The sequence below is a fragment of the Nipponia nippon genome, unplaced genomic scaffold (genome assembly GCF_047370975.1).
Source record: "Nipponia nippon isolate SJK-2023a ecotype South Korea unplaced genomic scaffold, ASM4737097v1 scaffold_8, whole genome shotgun sequence".
In the NCBI taxonomy this organism is placed as follows: Eukaryota; Metazoa; Chordata; class Aves; order Pelecaniformes; family Threskiornithidae; genus Nipponia; species Nipponia nippon.
The window spans coordinates 1,675,329-1,699,681 of record NW_028262402.1 but is presented as its reverse complement, the minus strand read 5'-3'; the positions used below and the strand labels follow the sequence as shown (position 1 = coordinate 1,699,681).

Sequence of the window (24,353 nt, the reverse complement as noted above, 5' to 3'; positions counted from 1 at the left end):
CAAAAGGGTAGTGAGGCACTGGAACAGGCTGCCCAGGGAAGTCGCTGAGTACCCATCTCTGGAGGTATTTAAAAGACACGTAGATGTGGTGCTTAGGGACATGGTTTAGTGGTGGACTTGGCAGTGCTAGGTTTACAGTTGGACTCGATGATCTTAAGGGTCTTTTCCAACCTAAATGACTCTATAAAATCTGTCTTTCGAAAAGTGGCTACGCTCAGAAAGATCACTGAATTAGTATTTTTGGCCTATAACAGTCAAAAAAGAATCATGATGGATGAAGGAGGAAAAACCACTCAAAAGATACTGGTTTGTTATAATTATTTGATATAATCTAGACTGAAATTATAATTTCTGTGAAATCTTTAATAGGGTATTATTTATTATTAATACTGTTCTTTAAGAAATGATGCTATTGCTAACAAACAGGCTATAATCCCAACTACCTTTACTAATTTCAAATATATACTTAATCTCTAAACCACATAGTGAATTTACCTACTGGACTAAAGTGCAAATAGCAATAGATAAATGTTCTGTGCCTTTAATTTTGAAGCTGAGAATAAAGTCAACTTCAATAACAAAAGTAGGATAAAAGTTCCATTCACTCTAGTCTTTTGGTAATTTTTTGAAAAAAACAAATGCTAAATACCACTTAATACTTCGCAGAATCTATTCTTCTATATACCTTCCATGGGAACTTTCAAATTTATTTTATTTATTTACTAATATTGAGGTGACCACATAGATTAAAGAGAAATACAAAGCATCTCATGATTAGTTTCAGGTAAGTGAAGTATTTTGTTTTCTGTCTTTATTTTTTACTTCACAGCTCAAGTATTATAATGTGATGATTTGTAACACTGCTGTCCCTTCTGCAAAAATCTTTGAGGTCTCAGCTCTTAATATTTAATTATGAAACTACTTCCCCATGAGGAAATTAACAATATTTTCTAGAAATTAAAATATTTAGCTATTATATGGAAACTAATTTGAAAAGCTGTTTTGAAAAAAGAAATGTATTGGCTTTACGTGTGAAAGTTTTGGTAGTGGGGTGGCTGCTGTCCTTCTGTGGGAAGAGACCAGGGGCTGCCCCGTGCTGGAGAGAGTGAGTTCCAGCCAGCTCCAAAACAGATCCGCTGCTGCCCAAAGCAGAGCCAGTCAGAACACTGGTAGCCCCTCTGTGATAACATGTTTAAGAAAGGGTAGGAAACACTGTGCAACAGCTGGGAGAGAGAGGAGTGAGAAAAATGTGAGAGAAACAACCCTGCAGACACCAAGGTCAGAGAAGGATGGGGAGGAGGAGGTGGTCCAGGCACCAGAGCAGAGATTCCCCTGGAGAAGGTCATGGTGATGCAGGTTGTCCCCCTGCAGCCCATGGAGGTCCACAGTGGAGCAGATATCCACCTGCAGCCCGTGGGAAGGACCCACATTGGAGTGTCTTGTGAAGGACTGTATCCCATGGGAAGGACCCACACTGGAGCAGGAGAACAGTGTGAGGAGGAAGGAGCAGCAAAGAAAGTGTTATGCACTGACTGAAAGCCTCATTCCCCATTTCCCTGCGGCGCTCGGCGGGAGGAGGTTGAAGGATTGAGAGTGAGGTTGAGCCTGGGAAGGAGTAAGAGTGTGGGGAAGGTGTTTCTACTTTTGGTTTCATTCCTCACTGTCCTACTTTATTTTTAATTGGCAATAAATTAAATCAATCTTCCCTAAGTTGAGTCTCTTGTGCCTGTGATGGTAATTGGTGAGCAATTCCGTCCTTATCTTGACCCACGAGGTTTTCATCTTGTTTTCTCCCTCTGTCCTGTTGAGGAAGGGAAGTGAGAGCAGTAGGTGTCTGGCAGCCAGCCAAGGTTAACTCACCACAGAAAATGTACATAAAGTAGGTGAGCTTTTCTTCATTACTGAGAACGTGCATTTTAAAAATCAGGGTACAGCTGGTTTGAAATTAAGAAGTTCAAGGTGAAAACATTGATTACTGTAAATTTCTTACTGAAATTCAAACAAGTAAAACATGTAACATTCCTCTAATCTCTGGGCATTGAACTACACTATTATTAGTATTGAATCTCACTGAAAATAGTCCATTTATTTTGAAAGGCAAAAGACTTTTTGGTCAACTACAGTTACCATCAGTTATCACTACTGACAGGTCCCATTTTTGTTTTGGTAGACTCATGCAGGTCTTGGGGTGTGTGCGCTATACATTTATGGTTTCAGTTGACCATAAGAGTGTTATCTTCTTAACTAATGAGGGATGTCAAAGTTATTCATGTGCAACAAGAGTTGATGAAGTCATAAAGTTAATGATCAAGCTATCCCTAATGTTCCCCATTCATCTGGGGAAAAACAAACAGGCAAAAAAAAACAAACAAAAAAAAAATCAAGCTGAATACACTACACTTACCATTTTGGCAGAATATGCATTAACCGGATCAGCATACTGGACCAAAGCTTGGAATTGATTGTTCCTAGTGAAGGTGATAATCTTCAAGACACATCCAAATTTAGAGAAAATCTGAGTAAGAAAAAACATGGACTTTCAGAAACAATGAATAATACATGCACACTAAAAACTAGCATTTTAATACTTCATATAAATTTCTAAAAATTATTTCTTTTGTGAGAGCTGAACAGAAATTGAGTGAACTCAGAATTTTGTTTCAGGTTAAAAAAAAAATCTAAAGAGAGGGTACAAAAGATGGGGAAGAAGGATAAAATTTCCTTAAAGATTTAGCAATGGCTGTTCAACTAAGAGGAGGGAAGGCCAACCCAAGAGGCATTTGTCCAATGTCTGCAGAGAAATTGTGGACAATCAAAGTTGAGGTTTGAGAAATGGACTTTCACAAGTCAGTTGAGATGGGAACTGCAAACTGCCTTTCAAGGTATCCACCTTTACATTCTGTACTTCAAACATATTCTGCAAATTTGGTGACCAAAAATACATCTTAAATAGTTTATGTGCCTACAAATTAATTACGTAGACCCACTGTGCAAACTAGAAGACAAAGAAGGAAAGCAGTAAGACAAAGACCTAGTTTGGGACCTACCCCTCTAATTCACAATTGAATAGCATTTGATTTATTGCAAATGCAAGCAATTAAATATATATACACTCAAAATGAGAGAGTGCACTACATGAAGGTGTCTATACAAAAGCAAAGCCACAAAGAATGAGCACGAAAGTATAGCTATTATGCAAGTGCAGCAAAACTATGTCCAAATTAAGAGTGGAAGAGGAAAAGTGAGTTTGGGAAGTACTAACAGTTTTAGAGCAAACTGTTAGAATCGATGCAAAGTCAGGAAAGCAGAACCCCCCCCAGACAAGTATTAAATCTGGAATGGAAAGGCCAGGGATAAGGACAAGCATCTCTTGCAAACCTATCAGGCCTAGAATCATGGATAGAAGACATACTGTCCTAACCCTTTGTGCCTAGTTTTTCAGTCTCTCAGAAACAACGTTTTTATGCTGCAGTCATCGTTTTGTGGTAGAAGACAGAACAGAAACCTTTTTCACAGCAATTTAAAATTAGCCATTGAATTCCTGTTCACAAAGCACTTCCCCTTAAGAAAGGCCTGAATACAACTTCTGAACATATGCTTTTCCATGTTTGTCCACAAGACCAAATAGACCTTTTTTAAGATAATGAAATTCAATGTATTTCTGTTTGGTTTTAAACATAAAATCCACTGTATATATCAATTTTGTTTCTGCAAAGATAACAATTAATACTCTGTTTCTTACAGTGACTATTTTAAGGTGAGTTGTGGTAAAAAAGAAAAGGTTCGTTTCTTGACAAGCAGTTTTAACCTACAAAATATAATCAGTTTTGGATGACAGCTTGTCTACTAGTGTTCCATATGATGCTATACTTCTCAGTGAAAATTTTCATTTCCATTAACCTTACCACACTTACAAAGTAATGTTACATTGTAGCTATCAGGCACAAAGTGCTACATTAATTAGAGGAGATTGTCCCTGTTAAGAATTTCAAATAAGCTCCCTTTTCAAATATTGCTTAATTTTCTAGACCTATTGCAAAAGTTGAGTTAGGGTCATTGGGCAATTCAAAGACCGAAAATATAGATCTGTTGCACTGAAGTAAACATTAATCAAATTAAATTAACATGAACCTCCTCTTCCACTGCCTGCTTAGTAAAAAACCAACCACCAAACAAAAAACCCACACAAGATTAGATCCAGGAATTGCTGTTGCACTATTAAACTCGTACAGCTCCTATAACCACAGAAGTTTGTTCTCAGGTTATTCTGAGTGCACTAGTAACCCTAAACAGTTGACACAGTATTTGCACAAGCTCAATAATGAGTGAACAATACTCATAGATAAAAACAAAAGTTTAGATCAGGCAAATTGCTACATCAAAGTGCTAGTATACTAGTTAATCAGTATCATGGTGTGGAGATCCACAGAACAAGGAAATATTGAGAGGTAAAAGGAAAAATGAAGTGTTGATAACAATCAACTCTTGTTATAGATGCTAGTAGAGCAGCAAAAATCTTCTTCTAGGACTGCAGGTTCTTGTAAAAATATCCCAGTTATTTAAAATGACGTTAATTCAAGAAACTCATATTTGGGGCATGTTTTTTATTGCACAAATTTACTAGTAATTACAAAAGCTTCAAGTATGAAACCCTTTGCAATATCTGAAAAAAGTACAGACAAATCCTTTAGGCACAAAGAAATAGTCTTGTAAAGTTATTGTTTTTAAACTTATAGTTCTCAACAGCATAGCACAACACCTAGCAGGAGTTATGGTAACCTCTTTCATAGCTGTAGCCCACTACTATTCCAGGCTTTCAGAGGCAGTTAAAGTAAATGGCATTCTAACAATTGATGAACAATCAAAAACATTTATCCAAGCAACTATGCTTGTATATTACATCACTTGGATCAAATTATAAAAGTGAATATAAACCCCCAAAATATAATCCAAACTACAAAAGTTACTCAGTACAAAGAGCGCTAAAATATTGGTCCACAAGTTCATAACGATCAGTATTTCACTAGCTCATCATGTGGGCATAAATTAGAAATAACACCTCAAGTTTGTTGCTGCTTCCACAGAAATGAAGAAAGAAATGAAAGACAACATGAAAAGCTGAGTACAGAAGCTCTGTCTGCTTTGATTCTTTTGTGCAAAACTGATTCAAGCCCAGATGCCTAAATTGCAACAATTCATTTTAGAGTGACAGTCCTCATTCAAATGATTAAGGATCCACAGATACTTAAAAAAAAAAAAAAGTTAATGGATTTACAATGGCAACATGGGAACAGATTTAACTATTTTTTTTTTAGCAATCCTCATTACCTGATACAGCACTTCTAAAGTGACAGGGTAGAAAAGATTTTCAACAATGATTCGAAGAACAGAACCTTGACCTGGAAGGAATCCACCTTCAAGAGCACTTGTAACAGCCAGGCTTCCAGACTGCATAGCATTCGCAGCTTGCAATGCAGCTCGGGCTCTCTGAAATCATGACACAGGAGAGACCATAATTAACTTACACACATACAAATTATTTATATGGAAACAAAGTTCTCTTACAAAGAAAAGCATGTAAAATGCATTTAAAATGCAACTTTTAAAAAAACATATTCCCTTTATCCAATTATGGATTCAAATCCCACGTTAATAGCTAAATCATACCTCTTCCTTCCCTCCCCCCTCCCCTGAAAGAAGTCAGATCATACTTTCACAGAATTATGACTTTCTTTTTTAGTTAAACTCTTACTACTTTGTAATGCCTTATAGCAATTTTGCTTTGATTCAGTAAGCTTCTGTCATTCTAGAGATTTTCCAGCAAATCAATATGATGGCAATATTGTAATAGACTAACAATCAGTCAGCGTACCTGTCATGGTTTAACCCCAGCTGGCTACTAAGCACCACACAGCCTGACAGTTTTCTCACTTTTACGCTTCTGATTCTCTCTCCCATCCCACCAGGGGGGAGTGAGCGAGCCGCTGCGTGGTGCTTACTTGCCTGCTGGGGTTATACCACGACAGTACCAAAACCTATTTGCTCTGCTTTATTAGGATTTCATTCTCTTCAGGAACTAAGTTTTGCTGGGGATAAGCTTAGAGGTGGATACCCTGCTCTTTTTTTCTGAGCCAAGCCATCAACCACAAAAAGCATCTTTAAATCTCACTCCTCAAACTGCCTCACTGGACTTCAGAAGTCTCTACGCTTGTTTTTGATGGGTCTTTTCTCAAAAAGGTCTTCAGACTATCTCTGAGGGCACTGTGGAGAGATGTTATTTTCCAAATGTAGGGTTGTGACTTGAAGTCATCTCTCAGTAACACTATTTCCTCAGAAGATGGACTAAACATAGCACACAGTAAAGATGCTACCCAGTTTCAGAAATATGTAACCCTGCAAAATAATCTGTACTTCAGGCCTGAGCCTAGATGCTAGGTCGATAACATAGTGTTCAGCTGCTCTGCTAGGGTCTCTAAAATTTAAATAAAATTCAAACGTAACAGTGCAAAGAAGTACTTTTAAAGGAGACAATGTTGTTTTTATAGAAGGAGAAAGCAAGTGTCACACACCGAGTTGAAAATACTCTGAGAAACGGATACAAGGAGTCTTATTTGCAAATATGAATATAGTTTTCCTGAGGTTGTTACATATACCACAACCTTAAAAAAAACATTTTATTTATTTGTTTTTGCAGATAACAAACCAATCCAGCAATCTTGGATGAGGAAAGACACAAATAACACTATCAGATTGACAAGCTTCCAGGATTTCAGTGACTTCTGTGCCAGCACAAATTATAAATGAGCACTGATTTTTGCCCCAATCACTACTTGCAACATTCTTATAGAAAACAAAATCGTGATACACACATCGTGTTATATAATTTATGTATCTAAATGGCAGGTCATTTGCAATTCATCCAGGAATCCAAAAATCCAATATGATGGTTTGCATACTTTGATCTTGTTGTGCAAAGAGTATTTCCTTGTTTAGAGATTAGGATTTAAATCAGTCATCTGCAATGTTCAATTCATATTCTTAAGAAATCAATTTTTAGTACTTCAAAAATACAAGGAAGAAAATAATTCTGGTGTTTGGCATGAAGTTACACATAAAACTGATGTTTTATCAGTGAAAAATATCCATTTTATTGGATCTAGGCTTCTTTTTAGAATAAACAGTCAACATTAAAAAAGACAACACTATTAAGAATAAACTTGAACAACTTAAAGATGATGATTTGCTATTCCTCAGTTTGGCAAGTCCTTGGAACCATGCCAACAACACAAATCTTACAAAAGCAGGTTACATGACTCCTCACAATAACATCTGTATCTAATAAAGTAAAAAGCTTCAAAAGAGCTGCTTTTTGGGCAGAAAGTGGTTCATCATGCATCAGCTGGGTTTGCTCTTCCATGTGTTCTTCATATAGCATCTACAGACCCATGATTAGCAATTAACTTTAAGAAAACACAAACATATAAAGTTGAAGTAGTATGTTTTTGTGGTACTCCTGCTACTGTATTATGGACACAGTAACAGCGGGAAAAAAATCAGGACTAATTTTTCAGAGAAAACATGATATTTTCTTCATATTCTGAAGCTATTGAGAGCTGTTACCTAACGTTAAAACTAAGGAATGGCAAAAGTTATTTCAAAACATATTGTAAGCAAGTACTTCTAGTGTAGAATGTAATAGCAGGGTCACCTACAGCAGGGTGCTTAGGACTGTTTCCAGTCAGGTTTTTAATGTATCTGAGGATGGAGACTCCACAACCTCTCAGAGAAACCCATTCCAATGTTTGACCATTCTCACAGTAAAGAGATGGGTGTTTAAGTGGATTTTTCAGTATTTAAACTTATGCCCATTGCCTACTGTCCTGTCACTGGGCACCACTGAAAAGTGTCTGTCTCCACCGTCTTTACTCCTCCCTCATCACATATTTGCAGACATTGCTAAGGTACCCCTAAGCCTTCTCTTCTTCAGGCTGAACAGCCCCAGCTCTCTCTGGCTCTCCTTCTATGATAGATGCTCCAGTTCCTTAACCTTCTTCATGGCCTTTTCCTGGATTTGCTCCACTATGTCCATGTCTCTCCTGTACTGAGGAGCCCAGGACTGGACACAGCATTCCAGATGTGTCTCATCGATGCTGAGTAGAGGGGAAGGTCATCTCTCTCAATCTGCCAGCAACTCTGCCTTCTGCATCCCAGGAGGCGTAGGGCATGTGTGTTATCCACCAGGACACCCAGGTCCTTCTCTGCCAAGCTGCTTTCCAGCTGCTTGGCTCTAGTGTACAATGGTCCCTAGGGTTACTCCTCCTCAGGTGCAGGAGTTGGCATTTCCTTTTGTTGAACTTAATGAGGTTCCTCTCGTCAGTCCATTTCTCCAGATTTTCAAGGTCCTTCTGAATGGCAGCACAACCATGTGGTGTGTCAGCTTCCCATGGGACTCTACTCCCAGCCCCATGTTGTCAGCAGACTTGCCGAGGATGCTCCCCATCCCATCTTCCAGGACATTAATGAAGACATTAAACAGTGTTGGACACAGTATCAACCCCTAGGGTACTCCACTAGCGACTGGCCCCCAGCTGGACTTCATGCCACTGGTCACAACCATTTTAGCCTTTCAGATCACTTCACGGTCTACTTATCTAGACTGTATTTAATCAGTGTGTCTATTGGGATGTTATAGGAAACAATGTTGAAAGTCTTACCAAAGTCAAGATAAACAACATCCACTGCTCTCCTCTGATCCACCAAACCAGTCTTCTCACCATACAAGGCTATCATATTGGTCAGGCATTACTTCCTTTTCAAAAACCCATGCTGGCTTTTCCCAACTGCCGCCTTGTCCTTAGAATGTTTGGAAATGGTTTCCAGGATCAGTTGCTCCATTACCTTCCCAGGGACCAAGGTAAGGCTGATCAGCCAGTGGTTCCCTGGATCCTCCTTCTTGTCCTTTTTTAAGAGAGGAGAGAGATTTGCTTTCTTCTCGTCCTCAGGAACCTCCTCCAATTGCCATGACCTTTCCATGATGGTAAGAGCAGCCTTGCAATGTCATCAGCCACCTCCCTCAGCACTCACAAGTGCATCTCATTAGGGCCACAGACTTTTGTTTATCCAGTTTGGTTACATTTTCCCTAATGAGATTATTCTCTATTTCCTTCATCAGGACTTTCCCACTGTTCTCAGTTGCTTGGTATTCCCAAGGGCAAGTCTTAACCACTAAAGACTGAGGAGTAGGCATCCAGTACTTCAGCCTTTTCCATGTCCTTTGTCATGAGGGCCCCTGCCCCATTCAGCAGCAGGCCCACATATTCCCTAAATCTTCCTTTTGCTGCTAATACACTTTGAGGAGCCATTCTTGTTGCTGTTCACATCCCTCGCCAGAGCCAACTCCATGTTGTCTTTGACTTTCCTAACCACATCCCTGCACGTTCAGATAATGCTCTATATTCCTGTCTGTGATTCTACCTGCTCTATGCCTCTTTTTTATGTTTGAGTTCAGTCAGGAGCTCCTTGGTCATCCAAGCAGTCCTCCCGCCACCTTCACTTGATTTCCTGCTCGTCAGGATGAACCATTCTTGAGCTTGAGCTCCTCCACAGTAATTTTACAGATATTGAGAAGTCCCTGTCTGAAAGAAGTTACTGCTTAGATAACAACAGGCAGAAATAATATCTATCAGAATTTGATTATTGGTGTAGCAGAGAATAGTCTGTTTATTTGCTAATGTTGTGGTTTAACCCTGGTAGGCAGCTAAGTGCCACACAGCTGCTCGGTCGCTTCCCCGGAGCAGAATGGGGAGAGAATCAGAAGGGTAAAAGTGAGAAAACTCATGGGTTGAGATACAGACAGTATAGTAGGTGAAGCAAAAGCTGCACATGCAAGCAAGGCAAAATAAAGAATTCTTCTACTACTTCCCATCAGCAGGCAGGTGTTCAGCCATCTCCAGGAAAGCAGGGCTTCATCACGTGTAATAGTTACTTGGGAAGACAAAACACCATCACTCTGAATGTCCCACCTTCCCCCAGCTTTTATTGCTGAGCATGACGTCCTATGGTATGGAATAGCCCTTTGGTCAGTTGGGGTCAGCTGTCCCAGCTGTGTCCCCTCCCAACTTCTTGTGCACTCACACAGGCAGGGCAGTGTGAGAAGCAGAAAAGGCCTTGACGCTATGTAAGTGTCACAAGCTACTATAAAGAAAATGAACTCTTATCCTAGCCAAAAGCAGTACACAACTCATGTGCAATTCTATCTTGTTAAATAGAAATATTATACTTACAGCCTGATTAGGTAGATTGTCAGTCTTAAGTTCTCTGTGATTAGAATACTGAATATAAACAGGTTGACTACGGAGGTGAGGTGTAGCAGGAGTATAGTAGTTCACCATAGTAACAGCAGCTTCTTCAGAAGCCATTTCCAAAAATGCCTGCAACCAATACATAGCAGTTTTCAGTGTTGTTTTGTTTGCAGGAGAGAACAAAGCATCAATTCCACTCTCACTAGAAAAAGATCATATGAAAGTACAGTACTGATTTGCTCAGCATTAAAATGCATTTGTGTGTGCGCATTTATGGGGATATTTAATTTGATTTGTGGGTTTTCTTAAAAGGTTGCACATTGTAAGTACAATAAGTCATTAAAGAAGAGGTGGAATAAGTATGACATATGGGAAACAATGCTGCTAAAAATACCACACTGCTAATGAATTTATTAGATTCCTGAATCCAAGCACTAGTACCTAGGTAGCAGATACACATAATGATTGAAAGAGTAGGAACAGGACACTAAACATCTATCAGTTTGTGCATTATGTTAACCCAGCTTGGTGCTCTAGACAATTTTTTAATGAATGGCTACTATTTTTAGGATTTCAGTGTTTATTCATGATGTGAACTACCCTGTCACATCCAAAAGGATTAAAAAAAACCTAAGCAATTTGTTTCACGTGAAAATGAGCATGCATGTTAATTATTTAATCAGGCAGGTTATTTCAAGACATATGTCGACATCAATAGTGACAATATAGTTCTTTATCATCAATATATTCTTACATAAGGTGGATATAATGTTTAGCAATGTTATTAAGAAGTTACTAGATCATTATTTAATCCAAAATATTTTTAAAGTTTTTTAATATACATTTCACATTTGAAAATATGAAAATCTTGAGCTAAACAATGACATATTTAAAAATCATTGCAATCATTTCAGCCAAATGCAATAGCAACAGGGTCATAACATGAACCACATCTTCAGCCTTGCTCTTATAATTGAAACACTGAAAATGACATACCTGACTTTTTCCTTTTAGGATCAAGAGGTTGGTTACTTTGCCGAAAGGGAGGCCTAATGAAATGACTTCTGCTTCAGTAACATCACTTGGAATTTTACGAAGATGAAGGACACGTGAAGGGGAGCATGGTGATTTGTCTCCTTTAAATTTCTTCTTGTCATTCCCATTATCTAAAATATTTTAGGGAGGTGGATGGACAAGCAAACAAGACAAACTTACTGCACAGTATAGATACCAAAACCTAGAAGTGATAAACTGCTATCTCAGCACTGACATTGACTTATCTCTAGCTCTTATCTAAGAAAGTATAGTTCATATGTAACCAAAGGACAGTTTAAAAAGACGCCTTCAGCTCCAAATCTCCACTGCATGCGGAATGTGTGGTGTGTTTGTTTTGCTTTGGGTTTGGTTTTGTGGGGGTTTTTTTGTTTTGTTGTTTTTTTTTTTTTTTTTTTTTTTTAAGTCTTGCAGATAGAGAGGCCAATAACAACTTCCCAAATACCCATGTAACATATTTACAAAATGTTAATTACACAGAGAGGGGAAAGTAGTAATTAGGAGGTAATACAGTCTTTTTTTTTTTATTACTAACTTATCTTCCTGCATGGTATGTTTCTTAATTAGATTCAGTTGCTACCTCAAATAATTTTTTTTATTTTAGTAAAGAAAGCCTGCTGTCCCACATGGTTGCAAGTTTTAAAAAGTCTTTGAAAAGGATAGACAGCAGTGAGGCTTGAAATCCATACAGATTCTAAAGTCTTCCACTTTGGCAAACTGCCTTTTTTTTAACGTATGCCTCTTTGGATCCTGTAAAAGGTAAGTGATCGATGGTTATATTTGAAGGAGATGACTGAGTCCTTGAGAGCATTTTTAAGCAGAACACCACATCTGGAACAGGCATATTGTTCTAGAAGCTATCACAATGGAATAATATTGTGAAGTAGTAAAAATTAAATTCATTAGCCAAACTACAGATCCCAGCCAGAGATTCTCCTAAAGCAACCTACAGATGCTGATGAGATTTGGCGAAAAAAATATCCTAAACTGAGAGGAAAGACAGCATATTTGATGGAAATTGTATTAAGTCTAACTGCATACCACTTAAGTTAAAGGAAGAAACAGCATTCTTTTTTTACTTATGTGCCACAAACAGTTTTATTCCAGCAAGAGAGAGAGCCTTAACATCTCCTGTGTTGCATTTAGCCTTCCAAGGAGAATCACAAAAGATTAGGAAAAAAAAATCTGTATGGGCTTAGTAAGTAACTTCAGATTTTGCTGTATGTTTTGAGTACAGTCTAAGGCTGAGAAGTGGTTCAGACAAGTCACTCTGTATAAGTATCTTTATAGAGGGTTTTTTTTACTAGTGGAAGTCTGTAAAACTCCCAAGTTAGATGATCTAAGCCCCAACCATGGCACACTCATAAGCCAAGTTAACTAATTCCCCCACCTGCAAAACAGAAAAGTCTGTTATGCATTGATTTTTCCATCAAGAAATTTTAAATGGCATCATGTGCTCTGTGTGCATTCTGAAAAATGTGAATATGTGACACACTTGTTGGGGATGAGACTAAGACAAACAGAAACATATTAAATGTATATCAGTACCAAACCACAACAGGATACGTTACTATTAAAGGCTAAGAACCCATCCTATTTTGTTAAATCTACTTTTCAGGTTCAAAATGGACAAGATATCCTTGACTTTACTAAATCAAGGACTGGTTGACTAAAGAAATCAGGAAATGAAACCTAACAGTAATTTTGCCTTTAGTTTAAGATGAGAAACTCATGCTTGCATAAGTAAATTTTCTGGATTCTGACTCATTATCAGAGGTAACAAGATGGAGCTAAGTGGCAAGCACAGGATTTTCTCTCTGCATCTTCACTGACTGTTACAGGGGTTTTCAGGTCAGGCATTCAGCCAAAAAGGACAGTGCTTACCAGAACAGTTTCACCCTGTGTACATACAGTGTGCTTCCTCTATTTCACTATCTACCCATTAGCAAGCATGTTAGCTCTAGTTGATCTGGCTTCTGAACAGTGACCAACACCTGACCGAACAATGCTATTAAAGTGCTTCTTTTCCTGTTGTAATTATATTAAGTTTTGTGGAACTTTAGCTAAGTCACTAAATCAGCAATAAAAGCTAGCACTCATTCCATCCCAAGCATAAAGACATCAGCATTTTTTGAACCATGCCTTCTTTCTCCAGCTGTTGTTTGATGCAGAGCGATAATCATGTGTTTTTTCTGGCATCCAAATTTCAGAATTGATTCAACAATTCTTTAAAGCATGCTCAACATCTCTTCTGAATTTTACACTCAATGAGGTGAAAGCAAAAAATGCTTTCAGACAAAGATACAAGAAGCCTTATGAACAAAGTGAAATCTGGGGCCTGGTGCTAAAAAGAGAAGTTCACTACAATCATGATTCATGACTGGTGCAAATATATTTCCCAAGTGACTAGCCTCAGATCAAGAATCGCAAAACATATTTTAGATATGTAACCCACCAGACCAAAAAAATGCTGCAGGTGAAGCAGTTGTATTAGGTAAAGAGATGCACCTCAGTAGAGGTTATATAAATCCAAAATGAAGTACAGAGCTATCAATGAGAATTAAGAGGGGTTTGGGATTTATTAGGAGACAAACACATCTATCTCATTTTAAAGTTTAATATCATTTAGACACCCTGGATGTCACTATGAAGGATCAGTGGCTGCACTGGTAATTAATAAAAGCCACTTGAACTCAATACAAATTTATATTCCTTGCCAGCTGGTTTCTTCTCACAAAAATATCATCTACACAGGCCTGAAATATATTTCAGCTATTAAATTGCTGAGTTATAAGTTAACGCTGTTTCAAGCCAAGCAGAAGCCTCTGGACGTCACACTGAATCGATTAGCAGAAGTATGAACAATCTGACATGTGCAAGTCAAAGACATCAAAAAGAAAAATCTTCAAGTTAGCTCCTCAGACTCTTCCTTCCCCTTCTTCCCTATTGGAAATAGCAAGTAGGGCTTAGATGCTTATCAAGAGGTCATATGCTGTGTCCCTTGCCCCATTGTAAAATCAACTATTTGGAAACCACTGCTGACAGGCAACTGTTTATGTCATGAGTTAGTTAATTTACTTTACTTAAAGTTAACTTATACAGCCATGGGCCATTAATATTTCAAGCCCACCTAAGCTGAAAGTACATCTAAAGGAGGCAGTCCCAGCTTTCTCTCACTTTCAACTTTTTGTCTGATCTAAAACCACAGGTAACCAAATACACTTACTGCATCTTTCTCAACACATGGAGTGGAGCAGAGCATAAATTTCTTTGGATGGTAGTACTAGTTTAACATGTTTGAAGAAACATGTAGCTGTGGTTTCACACTGAGTCATCACATTGCTTAAATAGACCCAGTTTCCTTACCCTGCACCTGTCTATCCTATTTCCCACCACCTCCCAAAAAAATCACTCTGGTGAAGAACAATCTGTGCAGATCTGTACCACATCAAGAAAACATCTGATTGAGGAAAAAAAAAAAATCATTTTTCCTACTGCTTCCCTTGCAAAAACACTACCATCCATCTCAACCCGTAGAGACTGTCTGCAGACAAGAACTGGCAGGAAAACATCTGGAAACAAATCACAGGACTGACTGTACTGCTGCTCAGGAAGTTCTGGACGCAGGGTAGAAAGCAGGAACAAGAACACCCAAGGAATCAGCTTAACTGTTTATCACGAATCCACAGATCATGCCCTATGTTCCACCAAACTGACACTGATATAGGATATTCATCTTCTGTCTTTGTAATCCTGACAGCCTTGAAATACTTCAAAAATTCCTTTCAAATGCACAACTAGAGGAAGATTGAGTAGGCACTTCGAGAATCTGTACAGAAGGCTACCTGCTTGATCATGATTATAGAAAATAATTTCGCCCCGCCCCCCCCCATTTCAGCTGATCAGTTTTGGAGCTCCTCAGTACTGTTATTGAATTGGATAGACTCCAGTGGCTCTACTGTCGGAGTCAGATTACAGTTCAGCCTTGGTGAGGCTGCTCATGGTGACAATAACGAATACAAAAAAAAAATACATTTACAGAGAAAACACGCACTATTGAAGAACTGTGATAAAAAAAAAATATCTTTTTTTATATATACCTGCAGCTGGAGCAGAATTGTCCATGGTAAAAAGCCTTGTTACTGACACCAGTACAAAGAAGCTTGTCAGGTCCACGCTAAAAAATAAAAGACAATATTACTAGTAAAAGCTGTTACAGAGAAAGAACTTGATATAAAAGTGCAACTCCTGTAATTTATTCTTCCCAAGAACACCCCCTTTCTATACACATTATCCACTATTGCTGTGAACTTATTTTTCAGGAAAAAAAAATGCCAACCACACAACTTTTCCTTCTGTCTCAAGATGCTAGCAAGTTCAGCTGTGTTACACTTCTTACTTCTTTTATTATTTATCCTACTAAAGTTTACATTTAAAAAGATCAAGAATAACAAATGCTTATGAAAAGAAATGAGATGGCTGCAAGCTCTGGGTCTGCAATACACCATTGCTTCCAGATATGAGTAAACACACAGCCACACAGATAAGGTCAGCATTTGTGAATGGACACAGTGGACATTGAGCAAAACTAATTCAAGACACATTTAAATATACCTATGGCACTTTCTTTTAAACCTAATCTTTGTCGTATTAATTTGATGGTGGATCATATGTATTTAGAAAAAAAAATACTGAAAATCAAATTGTATGCTTTAAGAATACCGACAATTTGAGGCTCTAACTACTAACAGAGAAGGGTTTGAGCACTACAGGTTCTTCATTCAAAAATCAGCACGTAGCTGCCAGTTAAGTTCATTTACCCTTTAAGACTGCTCTAGTATGCCAGCCAAGCACCAGCTTCAAAATTCCAACAAGAAACAAGGTACCACAACACCTCTGAAAAGCAGTTAAGGTTCCCGACACTTTCACCACACTCTTCCATAAAAGCACACAACTTCCATGAAAAAGCTGAGACTAAGGGAGTGGTTCTACAAGATGGAATAAGGCGATCCAAGCAGGTCCTCACCACTTAGGTGGAAGGGAGGTTCCCATTGCCCTCGCCCCAGTATTCCCATCTGCTCACAGTCATGAGCTGTTTATCTTCATCAGTTCTGGTGCCTAAGAGATTTTCCATGAGACAACTCAATTCTCCAACCTGCCAGCACTATATGCTGAGTTAGGTTAGTTTTTATCAGATGAAAGAGGGGTTGAAAAGTGCCAGGATCCAGTGCGAAGAAAGGGGTAGGAATACTTGAAGAGGAGACGGGACTAAGAAAGCATCCTTTTGGCAGCAGTAAGCCATCATGCTGGCTTGTATTGGCTGTGGAAGTGCTGCTCGTAGAGGACTGGTTTATAGACTGTCTGTGCTCAAAGGAGCAATTTGGTTCTTTTCATCCCTGCAACTAACCATGTGTTCCTGCTGCTCCCCCAGTGTTGGGAAGGTCATTCACAACAGAAGGCGGTGACCAGGTTAGGATGTTGAAAACCTTTTCAGCCAAATTGAGGTGCTCATGAAGGAGCACAGGTGTTAGTGTGGGACGGAGGACAACATGACTGTATTCATTCCCCTCTGGCAGCACTACAGACTTATTATGGTTAACCATGAAACTGCATCTTAACAGTATATTTAAATGCAACATCTAATTGTGACAAACACTCTGCAAAATCATTTTGACATTAAAAGAAATAAAAACCCCCCCGCATTTTAAAGAAATTCCAATTCTAATTGTTTTCAGTTGCCACCAATTAAATCCATTTGCAATAAAAATATAGGCTAATGTAAAGAGCAGCCTATTCAGCTGAGCAGTAGAGTACACCATACACAGCCCAAGTTACGCTTTTTTGGATGGTTATGTTTTAAATTAATCTCACTAAAGTTTGTCAATGAAATGGTTACTAGATGTCTGATACATATCACATTCTATGTGGATGGACACTGGAATGCAATTAATAACTAAAAATTAATACTGATTTTGGATATCAGAAGTACATTGAGTATGCCAGCATCCAGGTATTGAACACCATATTTTCATTGTAAAATGTGTATCCTGCTAATTAAACAAAAACAGCAATATGTGCAGGTAGTAAGTGGTAGAAATTATTAAGGATGGTCTTTTATTAAGCCAGCCCTTCTTTTGATTTACAGGAGGGCTAAAAAAAAAAAAAACCAAAACAAAACACTACTGCTGTAACTCCAGTTGTGGGGGCTTTTAGCTTGCTTTTTAATTTAATGTTTATTCAACAGAAGAAATCTCTGCATTTTTCAAGAAGGCTGTGAAAAAACTTGTTGTTTTAGCATGTCCGCCTCTGGCAGCAGGTGCCTTTTTTGAGCAACCTGTAGCTCTTTTGTGGTTTCATTATAAACCCTGGCCCCAAATACATCTGTTATTATTTTGACAGATAAGTTATTGTCAAGGACTTAACATGTATTCTCACAATTTCATATTTAATTTTATATGCACTGATATAAAAAACCCACAACAGACTTCAGAAAAAAAAAATTTTCCAACTTCTGTTTTTGAAAGTGTCTTAGTTGATTCAACTCAGGATTCAAATAAGCATCTTAGTGCAGAAACCAGAATCTACTGTTTTGATAAGCTACACACTTACCGTTTTTGCAGAAGTTAGGAAAATGTGTAATGGCAAGATTTTCACAAATTAGTATAAGTTGTCTACATATTAGTCTACAAATGAGAACAATCTGTAAATTATGAACTGTTAGCCATACATATTTCACGGAATTCATAGTTTACAACAAAAATTATTTGTTTTCAACTTAAATTCTATTGCCTGCATCAATAACTTACAGCATTAGATACTTTCTACGTTTGGCACATGAAAATGCAACTGATAAATGTGATACTGATTTCCAGGCAAAATTCTTAGAGGATACCACAGAAAATATTAACTAACTGTGAGGATTTACAACAGAACACCATGATGAGCAGATAGATCTTAAAAGCAAATCGCAAAGACCAGAACTAACTATCAGAGATAATACAGAGAGTCTATACATCAACCATAATCTGAAAGATAATTCAGCTTTCTCAGAACAAGTTCTAGCACATTCCAAAAGAAAATGTATGTAACCTTCTGAGGAAGTATTCATGCTTTCTAGGCCACCCTGTCACTACAGTTTCATCCAGTAATAATATTGCTTGTGGGATTGTGCTGTAAACCAATGAAGCAATCCCAGGTTAAAAAGATACATGCACAGAGAAACACAACTCAGATGGCTGCAGCCATCTGTATTACCACTCTCTGCAGAACTGCCCTGTATCCATACAACTGAAGCCATAGCTCACTCCAGCACAAAATGAACTGCTCTGGGATGGGGGACTAAACCAGCTTCAACAGGGGAAAAATGATACTACAAAATTACAACCTTCAGCCATTACACGTGCCTGTACCTACACTGATAGATCACTTAATCACCATCTCCTAAGATAGCTCCCTAGATTTTGCTTTTCTGCTGACGACCATTAACCTAGTAATATAGCAGCCAAAACGCAATGAAAGCTCTTTTAAACCCCAAGCTCATCACCTAGTTAACTCTTTTACTTGGTCTCATAAAAGACTAGCAAGGCTTTGAGCTTCTTACAATACAGGGAACCATCATCATTACAAACGTATAACTGTCTTCTTATCTTCAACTTGATACAAGTAGGATTAAATGAATGTACTTTTAACTGTGTTTATACTAAAAAAATGCAATAAAACATTAAATAAAGACATCATATAATAATTGGCCTGCTACAGTCATGCTAAGTCTAGAGCCCTTTTTAAAAAACTTAGTTTCTTATAACCACAAGATTTTGATTATACTTTTTGTTACTATTTGAATGCTCCACTGAACACTATCCCAATTTATAACTTCTGATACCAATACTAAGTTACGTACCTGCTCATATAGTTACAGTATATTTATTTATTATAACATGACCCCTGGAAGGATGTGGTATACGAGAACTGCTAGGAACTCCACTGATTTTGCAGGTGGATGACCAAGCTATTTCTGAAGTACAAGAACACTATAAAGATGCTTTTCAGCATCTCGTCATTTCTGCAGCAGTATAACTGATAAGCCTTCTCAGTCATTGATTGAAAGCAAAAACAAACCCATTGCAAAAATGTTCTAGAAGAATGCAAAGATAAATTGACACTATGACAGTTCTCCTGAAAGTTGAAGTACAGTGTGCATATGTTGAGGATATTCTGGATTAGTAAAGGAGATGACATTTACTTCATCAGTGTCTTCCCACCACTATTCATACAGAATCCACAAAGAAATGACAGAATTCAAGGTAGTGAAGCCCATTTGTTCAATCTCCTTCTTTCCCAGATAGAGCTGAGAGAGATATTTTTGAAATATTTTGTAACATGAAGCATTTAATGTGGCGAAAAAGATCTACTACAGACTGCTCTGGTAAAAAGGTTGGCAAGGCCTTGAGTGCTGAGAAAGTCCACACAACAAGTTTGTGTGGCCTAGGTAGTGTGCTACAAAATTCTTACTGAATCTTTCTACAGAGGCGAGAGAGTCCTACCATACCCCTCGTCTCTCTCTGTATACAAGTTTTCAGTTGGCTACTTCTTATTCACTGTTTAAGTCCAGCGCAGAAGCAGTCAGAGCAGCTAAATCCTGCCCACAAAGCTACCTTGACATCCTTCTGTGCCTGCAGTTTGTACACACTTGACAAGCAATTCTTTCAGCAGCTTACACTGCCCCTATGCCATCACTACTGCTTCCATTTTCAGAGCACAACTGTCTGAGAGACAGTTACTTCACCAAGTGAGCTGACTCCGCCAGTTCACTGTGAGGCCTCACAGGCAAAGGTGAAGAGGCAGGCAGCACAAGCAAGCATGGTTGCCTAACTTTTCACTGATAAGCACTTCTTCCAGCACAAAGCTACACTCACAGAAAGCAGCACCATAGTTCTGTTTGAGTGTCAGAAGGACTGTACCAATTAGCAGGTGAATATTCCTTCTTTCAGACCTGTGGGAGATTTAGGTAAGTAGAAATGGTCAACACAAGGACAGATAACAGCCCTCTGTTCCCTTACTCATCCCAACATTTCAAACATACTAATGATCTGCTAACATGTTAAGACTGCTTTTTCTTAAACCATAAGACTTTCCACCTCTCTTATTTTACGACAACATTTTTGCATTTGTTTGGGATTATTCATAGAATCATAGAATCGCTTAGGTTGGAAGAGACCTTTAAGACCATCAAGTCCAACCGTTAACATAGCACTGCCAAGTCCACCACTAAACCATGTCCCTAAGCGCCACATCTACGTGTCTTTTAAATACCTCCAGGGATGGGGACTCAACCACTCTCTTGGACAGCCTGTTCCAGTGCCTCACTACCCTTTTGGTGAAGAAATCTTTCCTAATATCCAACTTAAACCTCCCCTAGTGCAACTTGAGGCCATTTCCTCTTTCCTCTTGTCTTGTTACTTGGGAGAAGAGACCGACCCCCACCTGGCTACAGCCTCCTTTCAGGTAGTTGTAGAGAGCAATAAGGTCTCCCCTCAGCCTCCTCTTCTCCAGACTAAACAACCCCAGCTCCCTCAGCCGCTCCTCATAAGACTTGTTCTCTAGACCCTTCACCAGCTTAGGTAAGGGACAGTGCTATACAATAAACATCTCCAAATTAGTACTGCTACTTGCATTTGATATCATGTGTTGAGACAAGTAAGATTAGAAGCACAGCTAGAAAGACAAGTCATGCTTAAAGCTAGGTTTTGTCCATTGGCACAAGGCGACCTCATCCTTTATTAATTAGTAGACTACACTGGTACTCTACACAGGATATTTAGGTGAGGATAGTGGCCGTGTAATTGTCTACTTGGTGTTTAAAAGCAGCACCTTAAAAACAGAGGATGAATTTCTGTTTGGATACAATTGTGGGGTGAAAATAAAGTAAACTTACAGTGGTGGTTGCCACTACGTGTTTTGATTCAGGTTATATTTAACTCAATATTTTTTTCTGTTATTAACGGTACTTGCCAACAACAGTAACAGAAAAAGTGAAAATGGAAATTTGGAAAGGACCTCAGCCCCGTGCCCTAAATATGACCTGAGCATTTTTTCTCCATTTTTTCACACATTCTAAGAATTTTATTCTTCCCTTCTGCCTAAAATAAAATGTCAATTAAATATATGCCAGGTATAAATACCCTGAGTTTTCATCAAGCAACAAGGTCAGGAGGAAGGCAAGAGTAGCTTTCTCTGCTTGACTTACCACAAGCCTTTGTCTAGGACTATGCAACAAAAAGCACTTCTTAAATTTTAGGATTTTTTTAATATAATGTAACTATAATACTGTGTGTTTTTTCTCTTTTCTAGAGACAGTTTGTGTATGTCCTCACCAATATTGAGACATACAATTTGGCTACTTGGTAAAATATTTTCCTAAGAAGGTGAACTGTTGCTTTCAATTTTTCAGATGGAGAGTGAGAGAAAGCATACTAGTAGTCTGACTCATCTAATTGCAGAATCTAGTCTTTAAAAGATATTGAAAATACTACTTAAATGTACCAAGAAGAAATCTATATCTAACAATGTTACTATCCCCTATAAGTAAGACTCATAAAACACTTGATCTGATGGATGTAACAGAGACAGATAATCAAACAGAAACCTAAGAATTAATTCAGATTATAATTCAGAAATAACAGAAATTTATTCATACTAACACTGGAGCTGAATTTTCTGATGCAAATCTTGAACAGAAATACCAGCTTAGGGTCCTCTTCCCACACACTTCCATCCTACTTTCCCACTGTGAACCAAATGGACAAACTAATTTGATGAAAAAATAATCCATGATCTTGTCTGCATATCTGATAGCATAGTTTCACAGTACATCCCAGCTGAATTAATGGTTTATTGCCACAAAGTGGCTCACTACATCATTTCCTATCCCTCTGTTCCACTTCATCTTGCTAAAAGGGAAGCAAATTTAATTTGCTATCCAAACAAAAGACAAATTCCCCTCCAAAAGATACTTTAAAAACAAACAAAAACCACAAACCAAACAGCCTAGTCTCCTCAGATGAGCTGGATCTGGAGGTCAGAGTAACAGAGAAGAGACTCAAACAAGACTTCACTTTTTTAAGCATCATTAAAAGTTCTAAATGTCCTTCATGAAAACATAGCCTCATTAGTGACATGATGCGAAGGCAAGAGTAAGCAGCAATGCAAAGGGGAGGAAGTTTTGTCTGCATTTTTAGATTTAACAACAAAGAGGTCACAATATACATAATACATTCCATAGCGGAGACAGCAAGTAGAGTTACTTGTTAAAAATGAATTACTAATGTCTATTTTTCTCCAAGCAAGAGATATTTACAGTCAATCTGTAATTGATTTCTTCCAAAAAGAGCTTTCTTCCAAAGAGTTTAACAGCTGAAATACTTGCATCATTTATTTGCCTACTTCTAACCATTCTTTAAAGAGATAGACTCTGCATTTTTATTCACAGGAAAACTAGCACCATCCAACTATAAAATTTAGTTGGAGACGAGACATTGTAGTTTTATGGGGATGTAACCAGAAAAGTTAATACCAAGCTTCAGCCTCTCATAGTCTGCCTTCTCTCAGTAGCATAAAAACTTCTGTGTCCTTTTTTTACTACGACTTTTACAGAAAGATAATCAGAAGGAAATACTGTCACAGATAGAAACTTGGTAGTGAGCCTCACGAATACCGTGTCATGTTTGGGAGATTTTAATAACTCGCACACAAAATCTAATTACTATAGCTTTACTTTCGTATCAAGCCTGTCTCTTGAAGCAGTGTATCTAGACTGCATTCTGAATTCATAAGACTTTGCTTGCATACACAAGTTTACTTGACAGCTCAGCCTTTCATATTAACACTTCCCAACATTTACAACCTTAGCATAACTTATTTGTGCCAGGCTCAACTTCCAATATGCCTATACTCTTTGCTTGCTTCATCTACTTTTATGCATTCATATGTCACTTTAGGCAAAGCTAGTGAGTAATGCCAGAAGTGGACTGTCTCTATCAAAAGAATCAATCAAACAAACAAGATCAAATTGTCCTTGAAAAAAGATCTTCTAATGCTAACTCAGTTTGGTTCATGTATATTCAATAGCTTTGAAAGTTGCTCTGTTTAACTAAGTGTTAAAAAATTAAAGTATTTCGTCACTTTATTAGCATTCCAGTTCCTATGTAAATTGAAAATATGAGAATGCATAATTAGGTCAGTCCAAAAAAAAAAAAAATCTAACGCTTCCAACAGGTGATGCCCAGGAAAGACTTTAAGAAGCAAACAAGTATACAACAATACTTTCTCAAAATATTCTCCCAGAACCACACAAACACACTGATACACACAAGGTCAGAAAACATTTACAGACAAGGTTTTGTTTACTTACACAATAAATGTATATTTATCTCATTACTTTCATAAAATGCAATTTGAAGCCTGCAAGTATCGGAAGTGACCATTTTAGCAAATGCTGAGTTGTTTTCATGGTATGATATGTGGGAAAACCACACTTCTCCCCTCCCCAGAATACTAACACAATCTTCAAAATATTTACCACGAAAGAACCCTTAAAAAGGCAGAGGGTATCACATGGGCTCAGAGCAAACTGGTAACAGTTTCAGTTTCATAAAACACAGATTTCAAAGTTCTATGGTGTCATGGTTTAGGTCAGGACAGATTAAATGCATTAATTAGTAAGCAATGACTGTTTTTTTATTCCCTCTGTGAAAGAGTGATTATTAATGCAAAGAACACTATGAAGCATGATGATCTACACAACACTACAGAAAAGTGCTTTTTGCTACTTCCCCCTTCCTTGCTGAAAGGAGCAGTGTGTACCAGCAGGTTAGACCTACGGGCCCGCAACATCACCCTAACGCCTGGGTGATGGGAGCTCAATGAGCCAAGGCACATTCCACCACTGCTCGACACCTCAGTAGCACTCATTCGCCTCACAATAAGCAGTAGGAAGTTACT

General features: G+C 38.1%; 1 protein-coding gene across 9 annotated transcripts in view; it reads right to left on the bottom strand.

Moving 5' to 3' along the window:
* The window catches only part of PTBP3 (polypyrimidine tract binding protein 3), a 53,669-nt gene that overhangs the window by 16,863 nt on the left and 12,453 nt on the right, over positions 1-24,353 (bottom strand). For all 9 annotated transcript variants that reach the window (XR_015701129.1, XR_015701130.1, XM_087742729.1 and 6 more), the window contains 5 exons: positions 15,455-15,531; positions 11,298-11,467; positions 10,284-10,430; positions 5,329-5,487; positions 2,405-2,515 (listed from right to left, as the gene is read on the bottom strand). Coding sequence is in view for 7 of the 9 variants with exons in the window: in XM_087742729.1 (XP_087598855.1) it covers positions 2,405-2,515; positions 5,329-5,487; positions 10,284-10,430; positions 11,298-11,467; positions 15,455-15,479 (612 nt within the window). In the remaining 2 variants the exon portion in view is untranslated. The remainder of the gene's footprint in view (positions 1-2,404; positions 2,516-5,328; positions 5,488-10,283; positions 10,431-11,297; positions 11,468-15,454; positions 15,532-24,353) is intronic.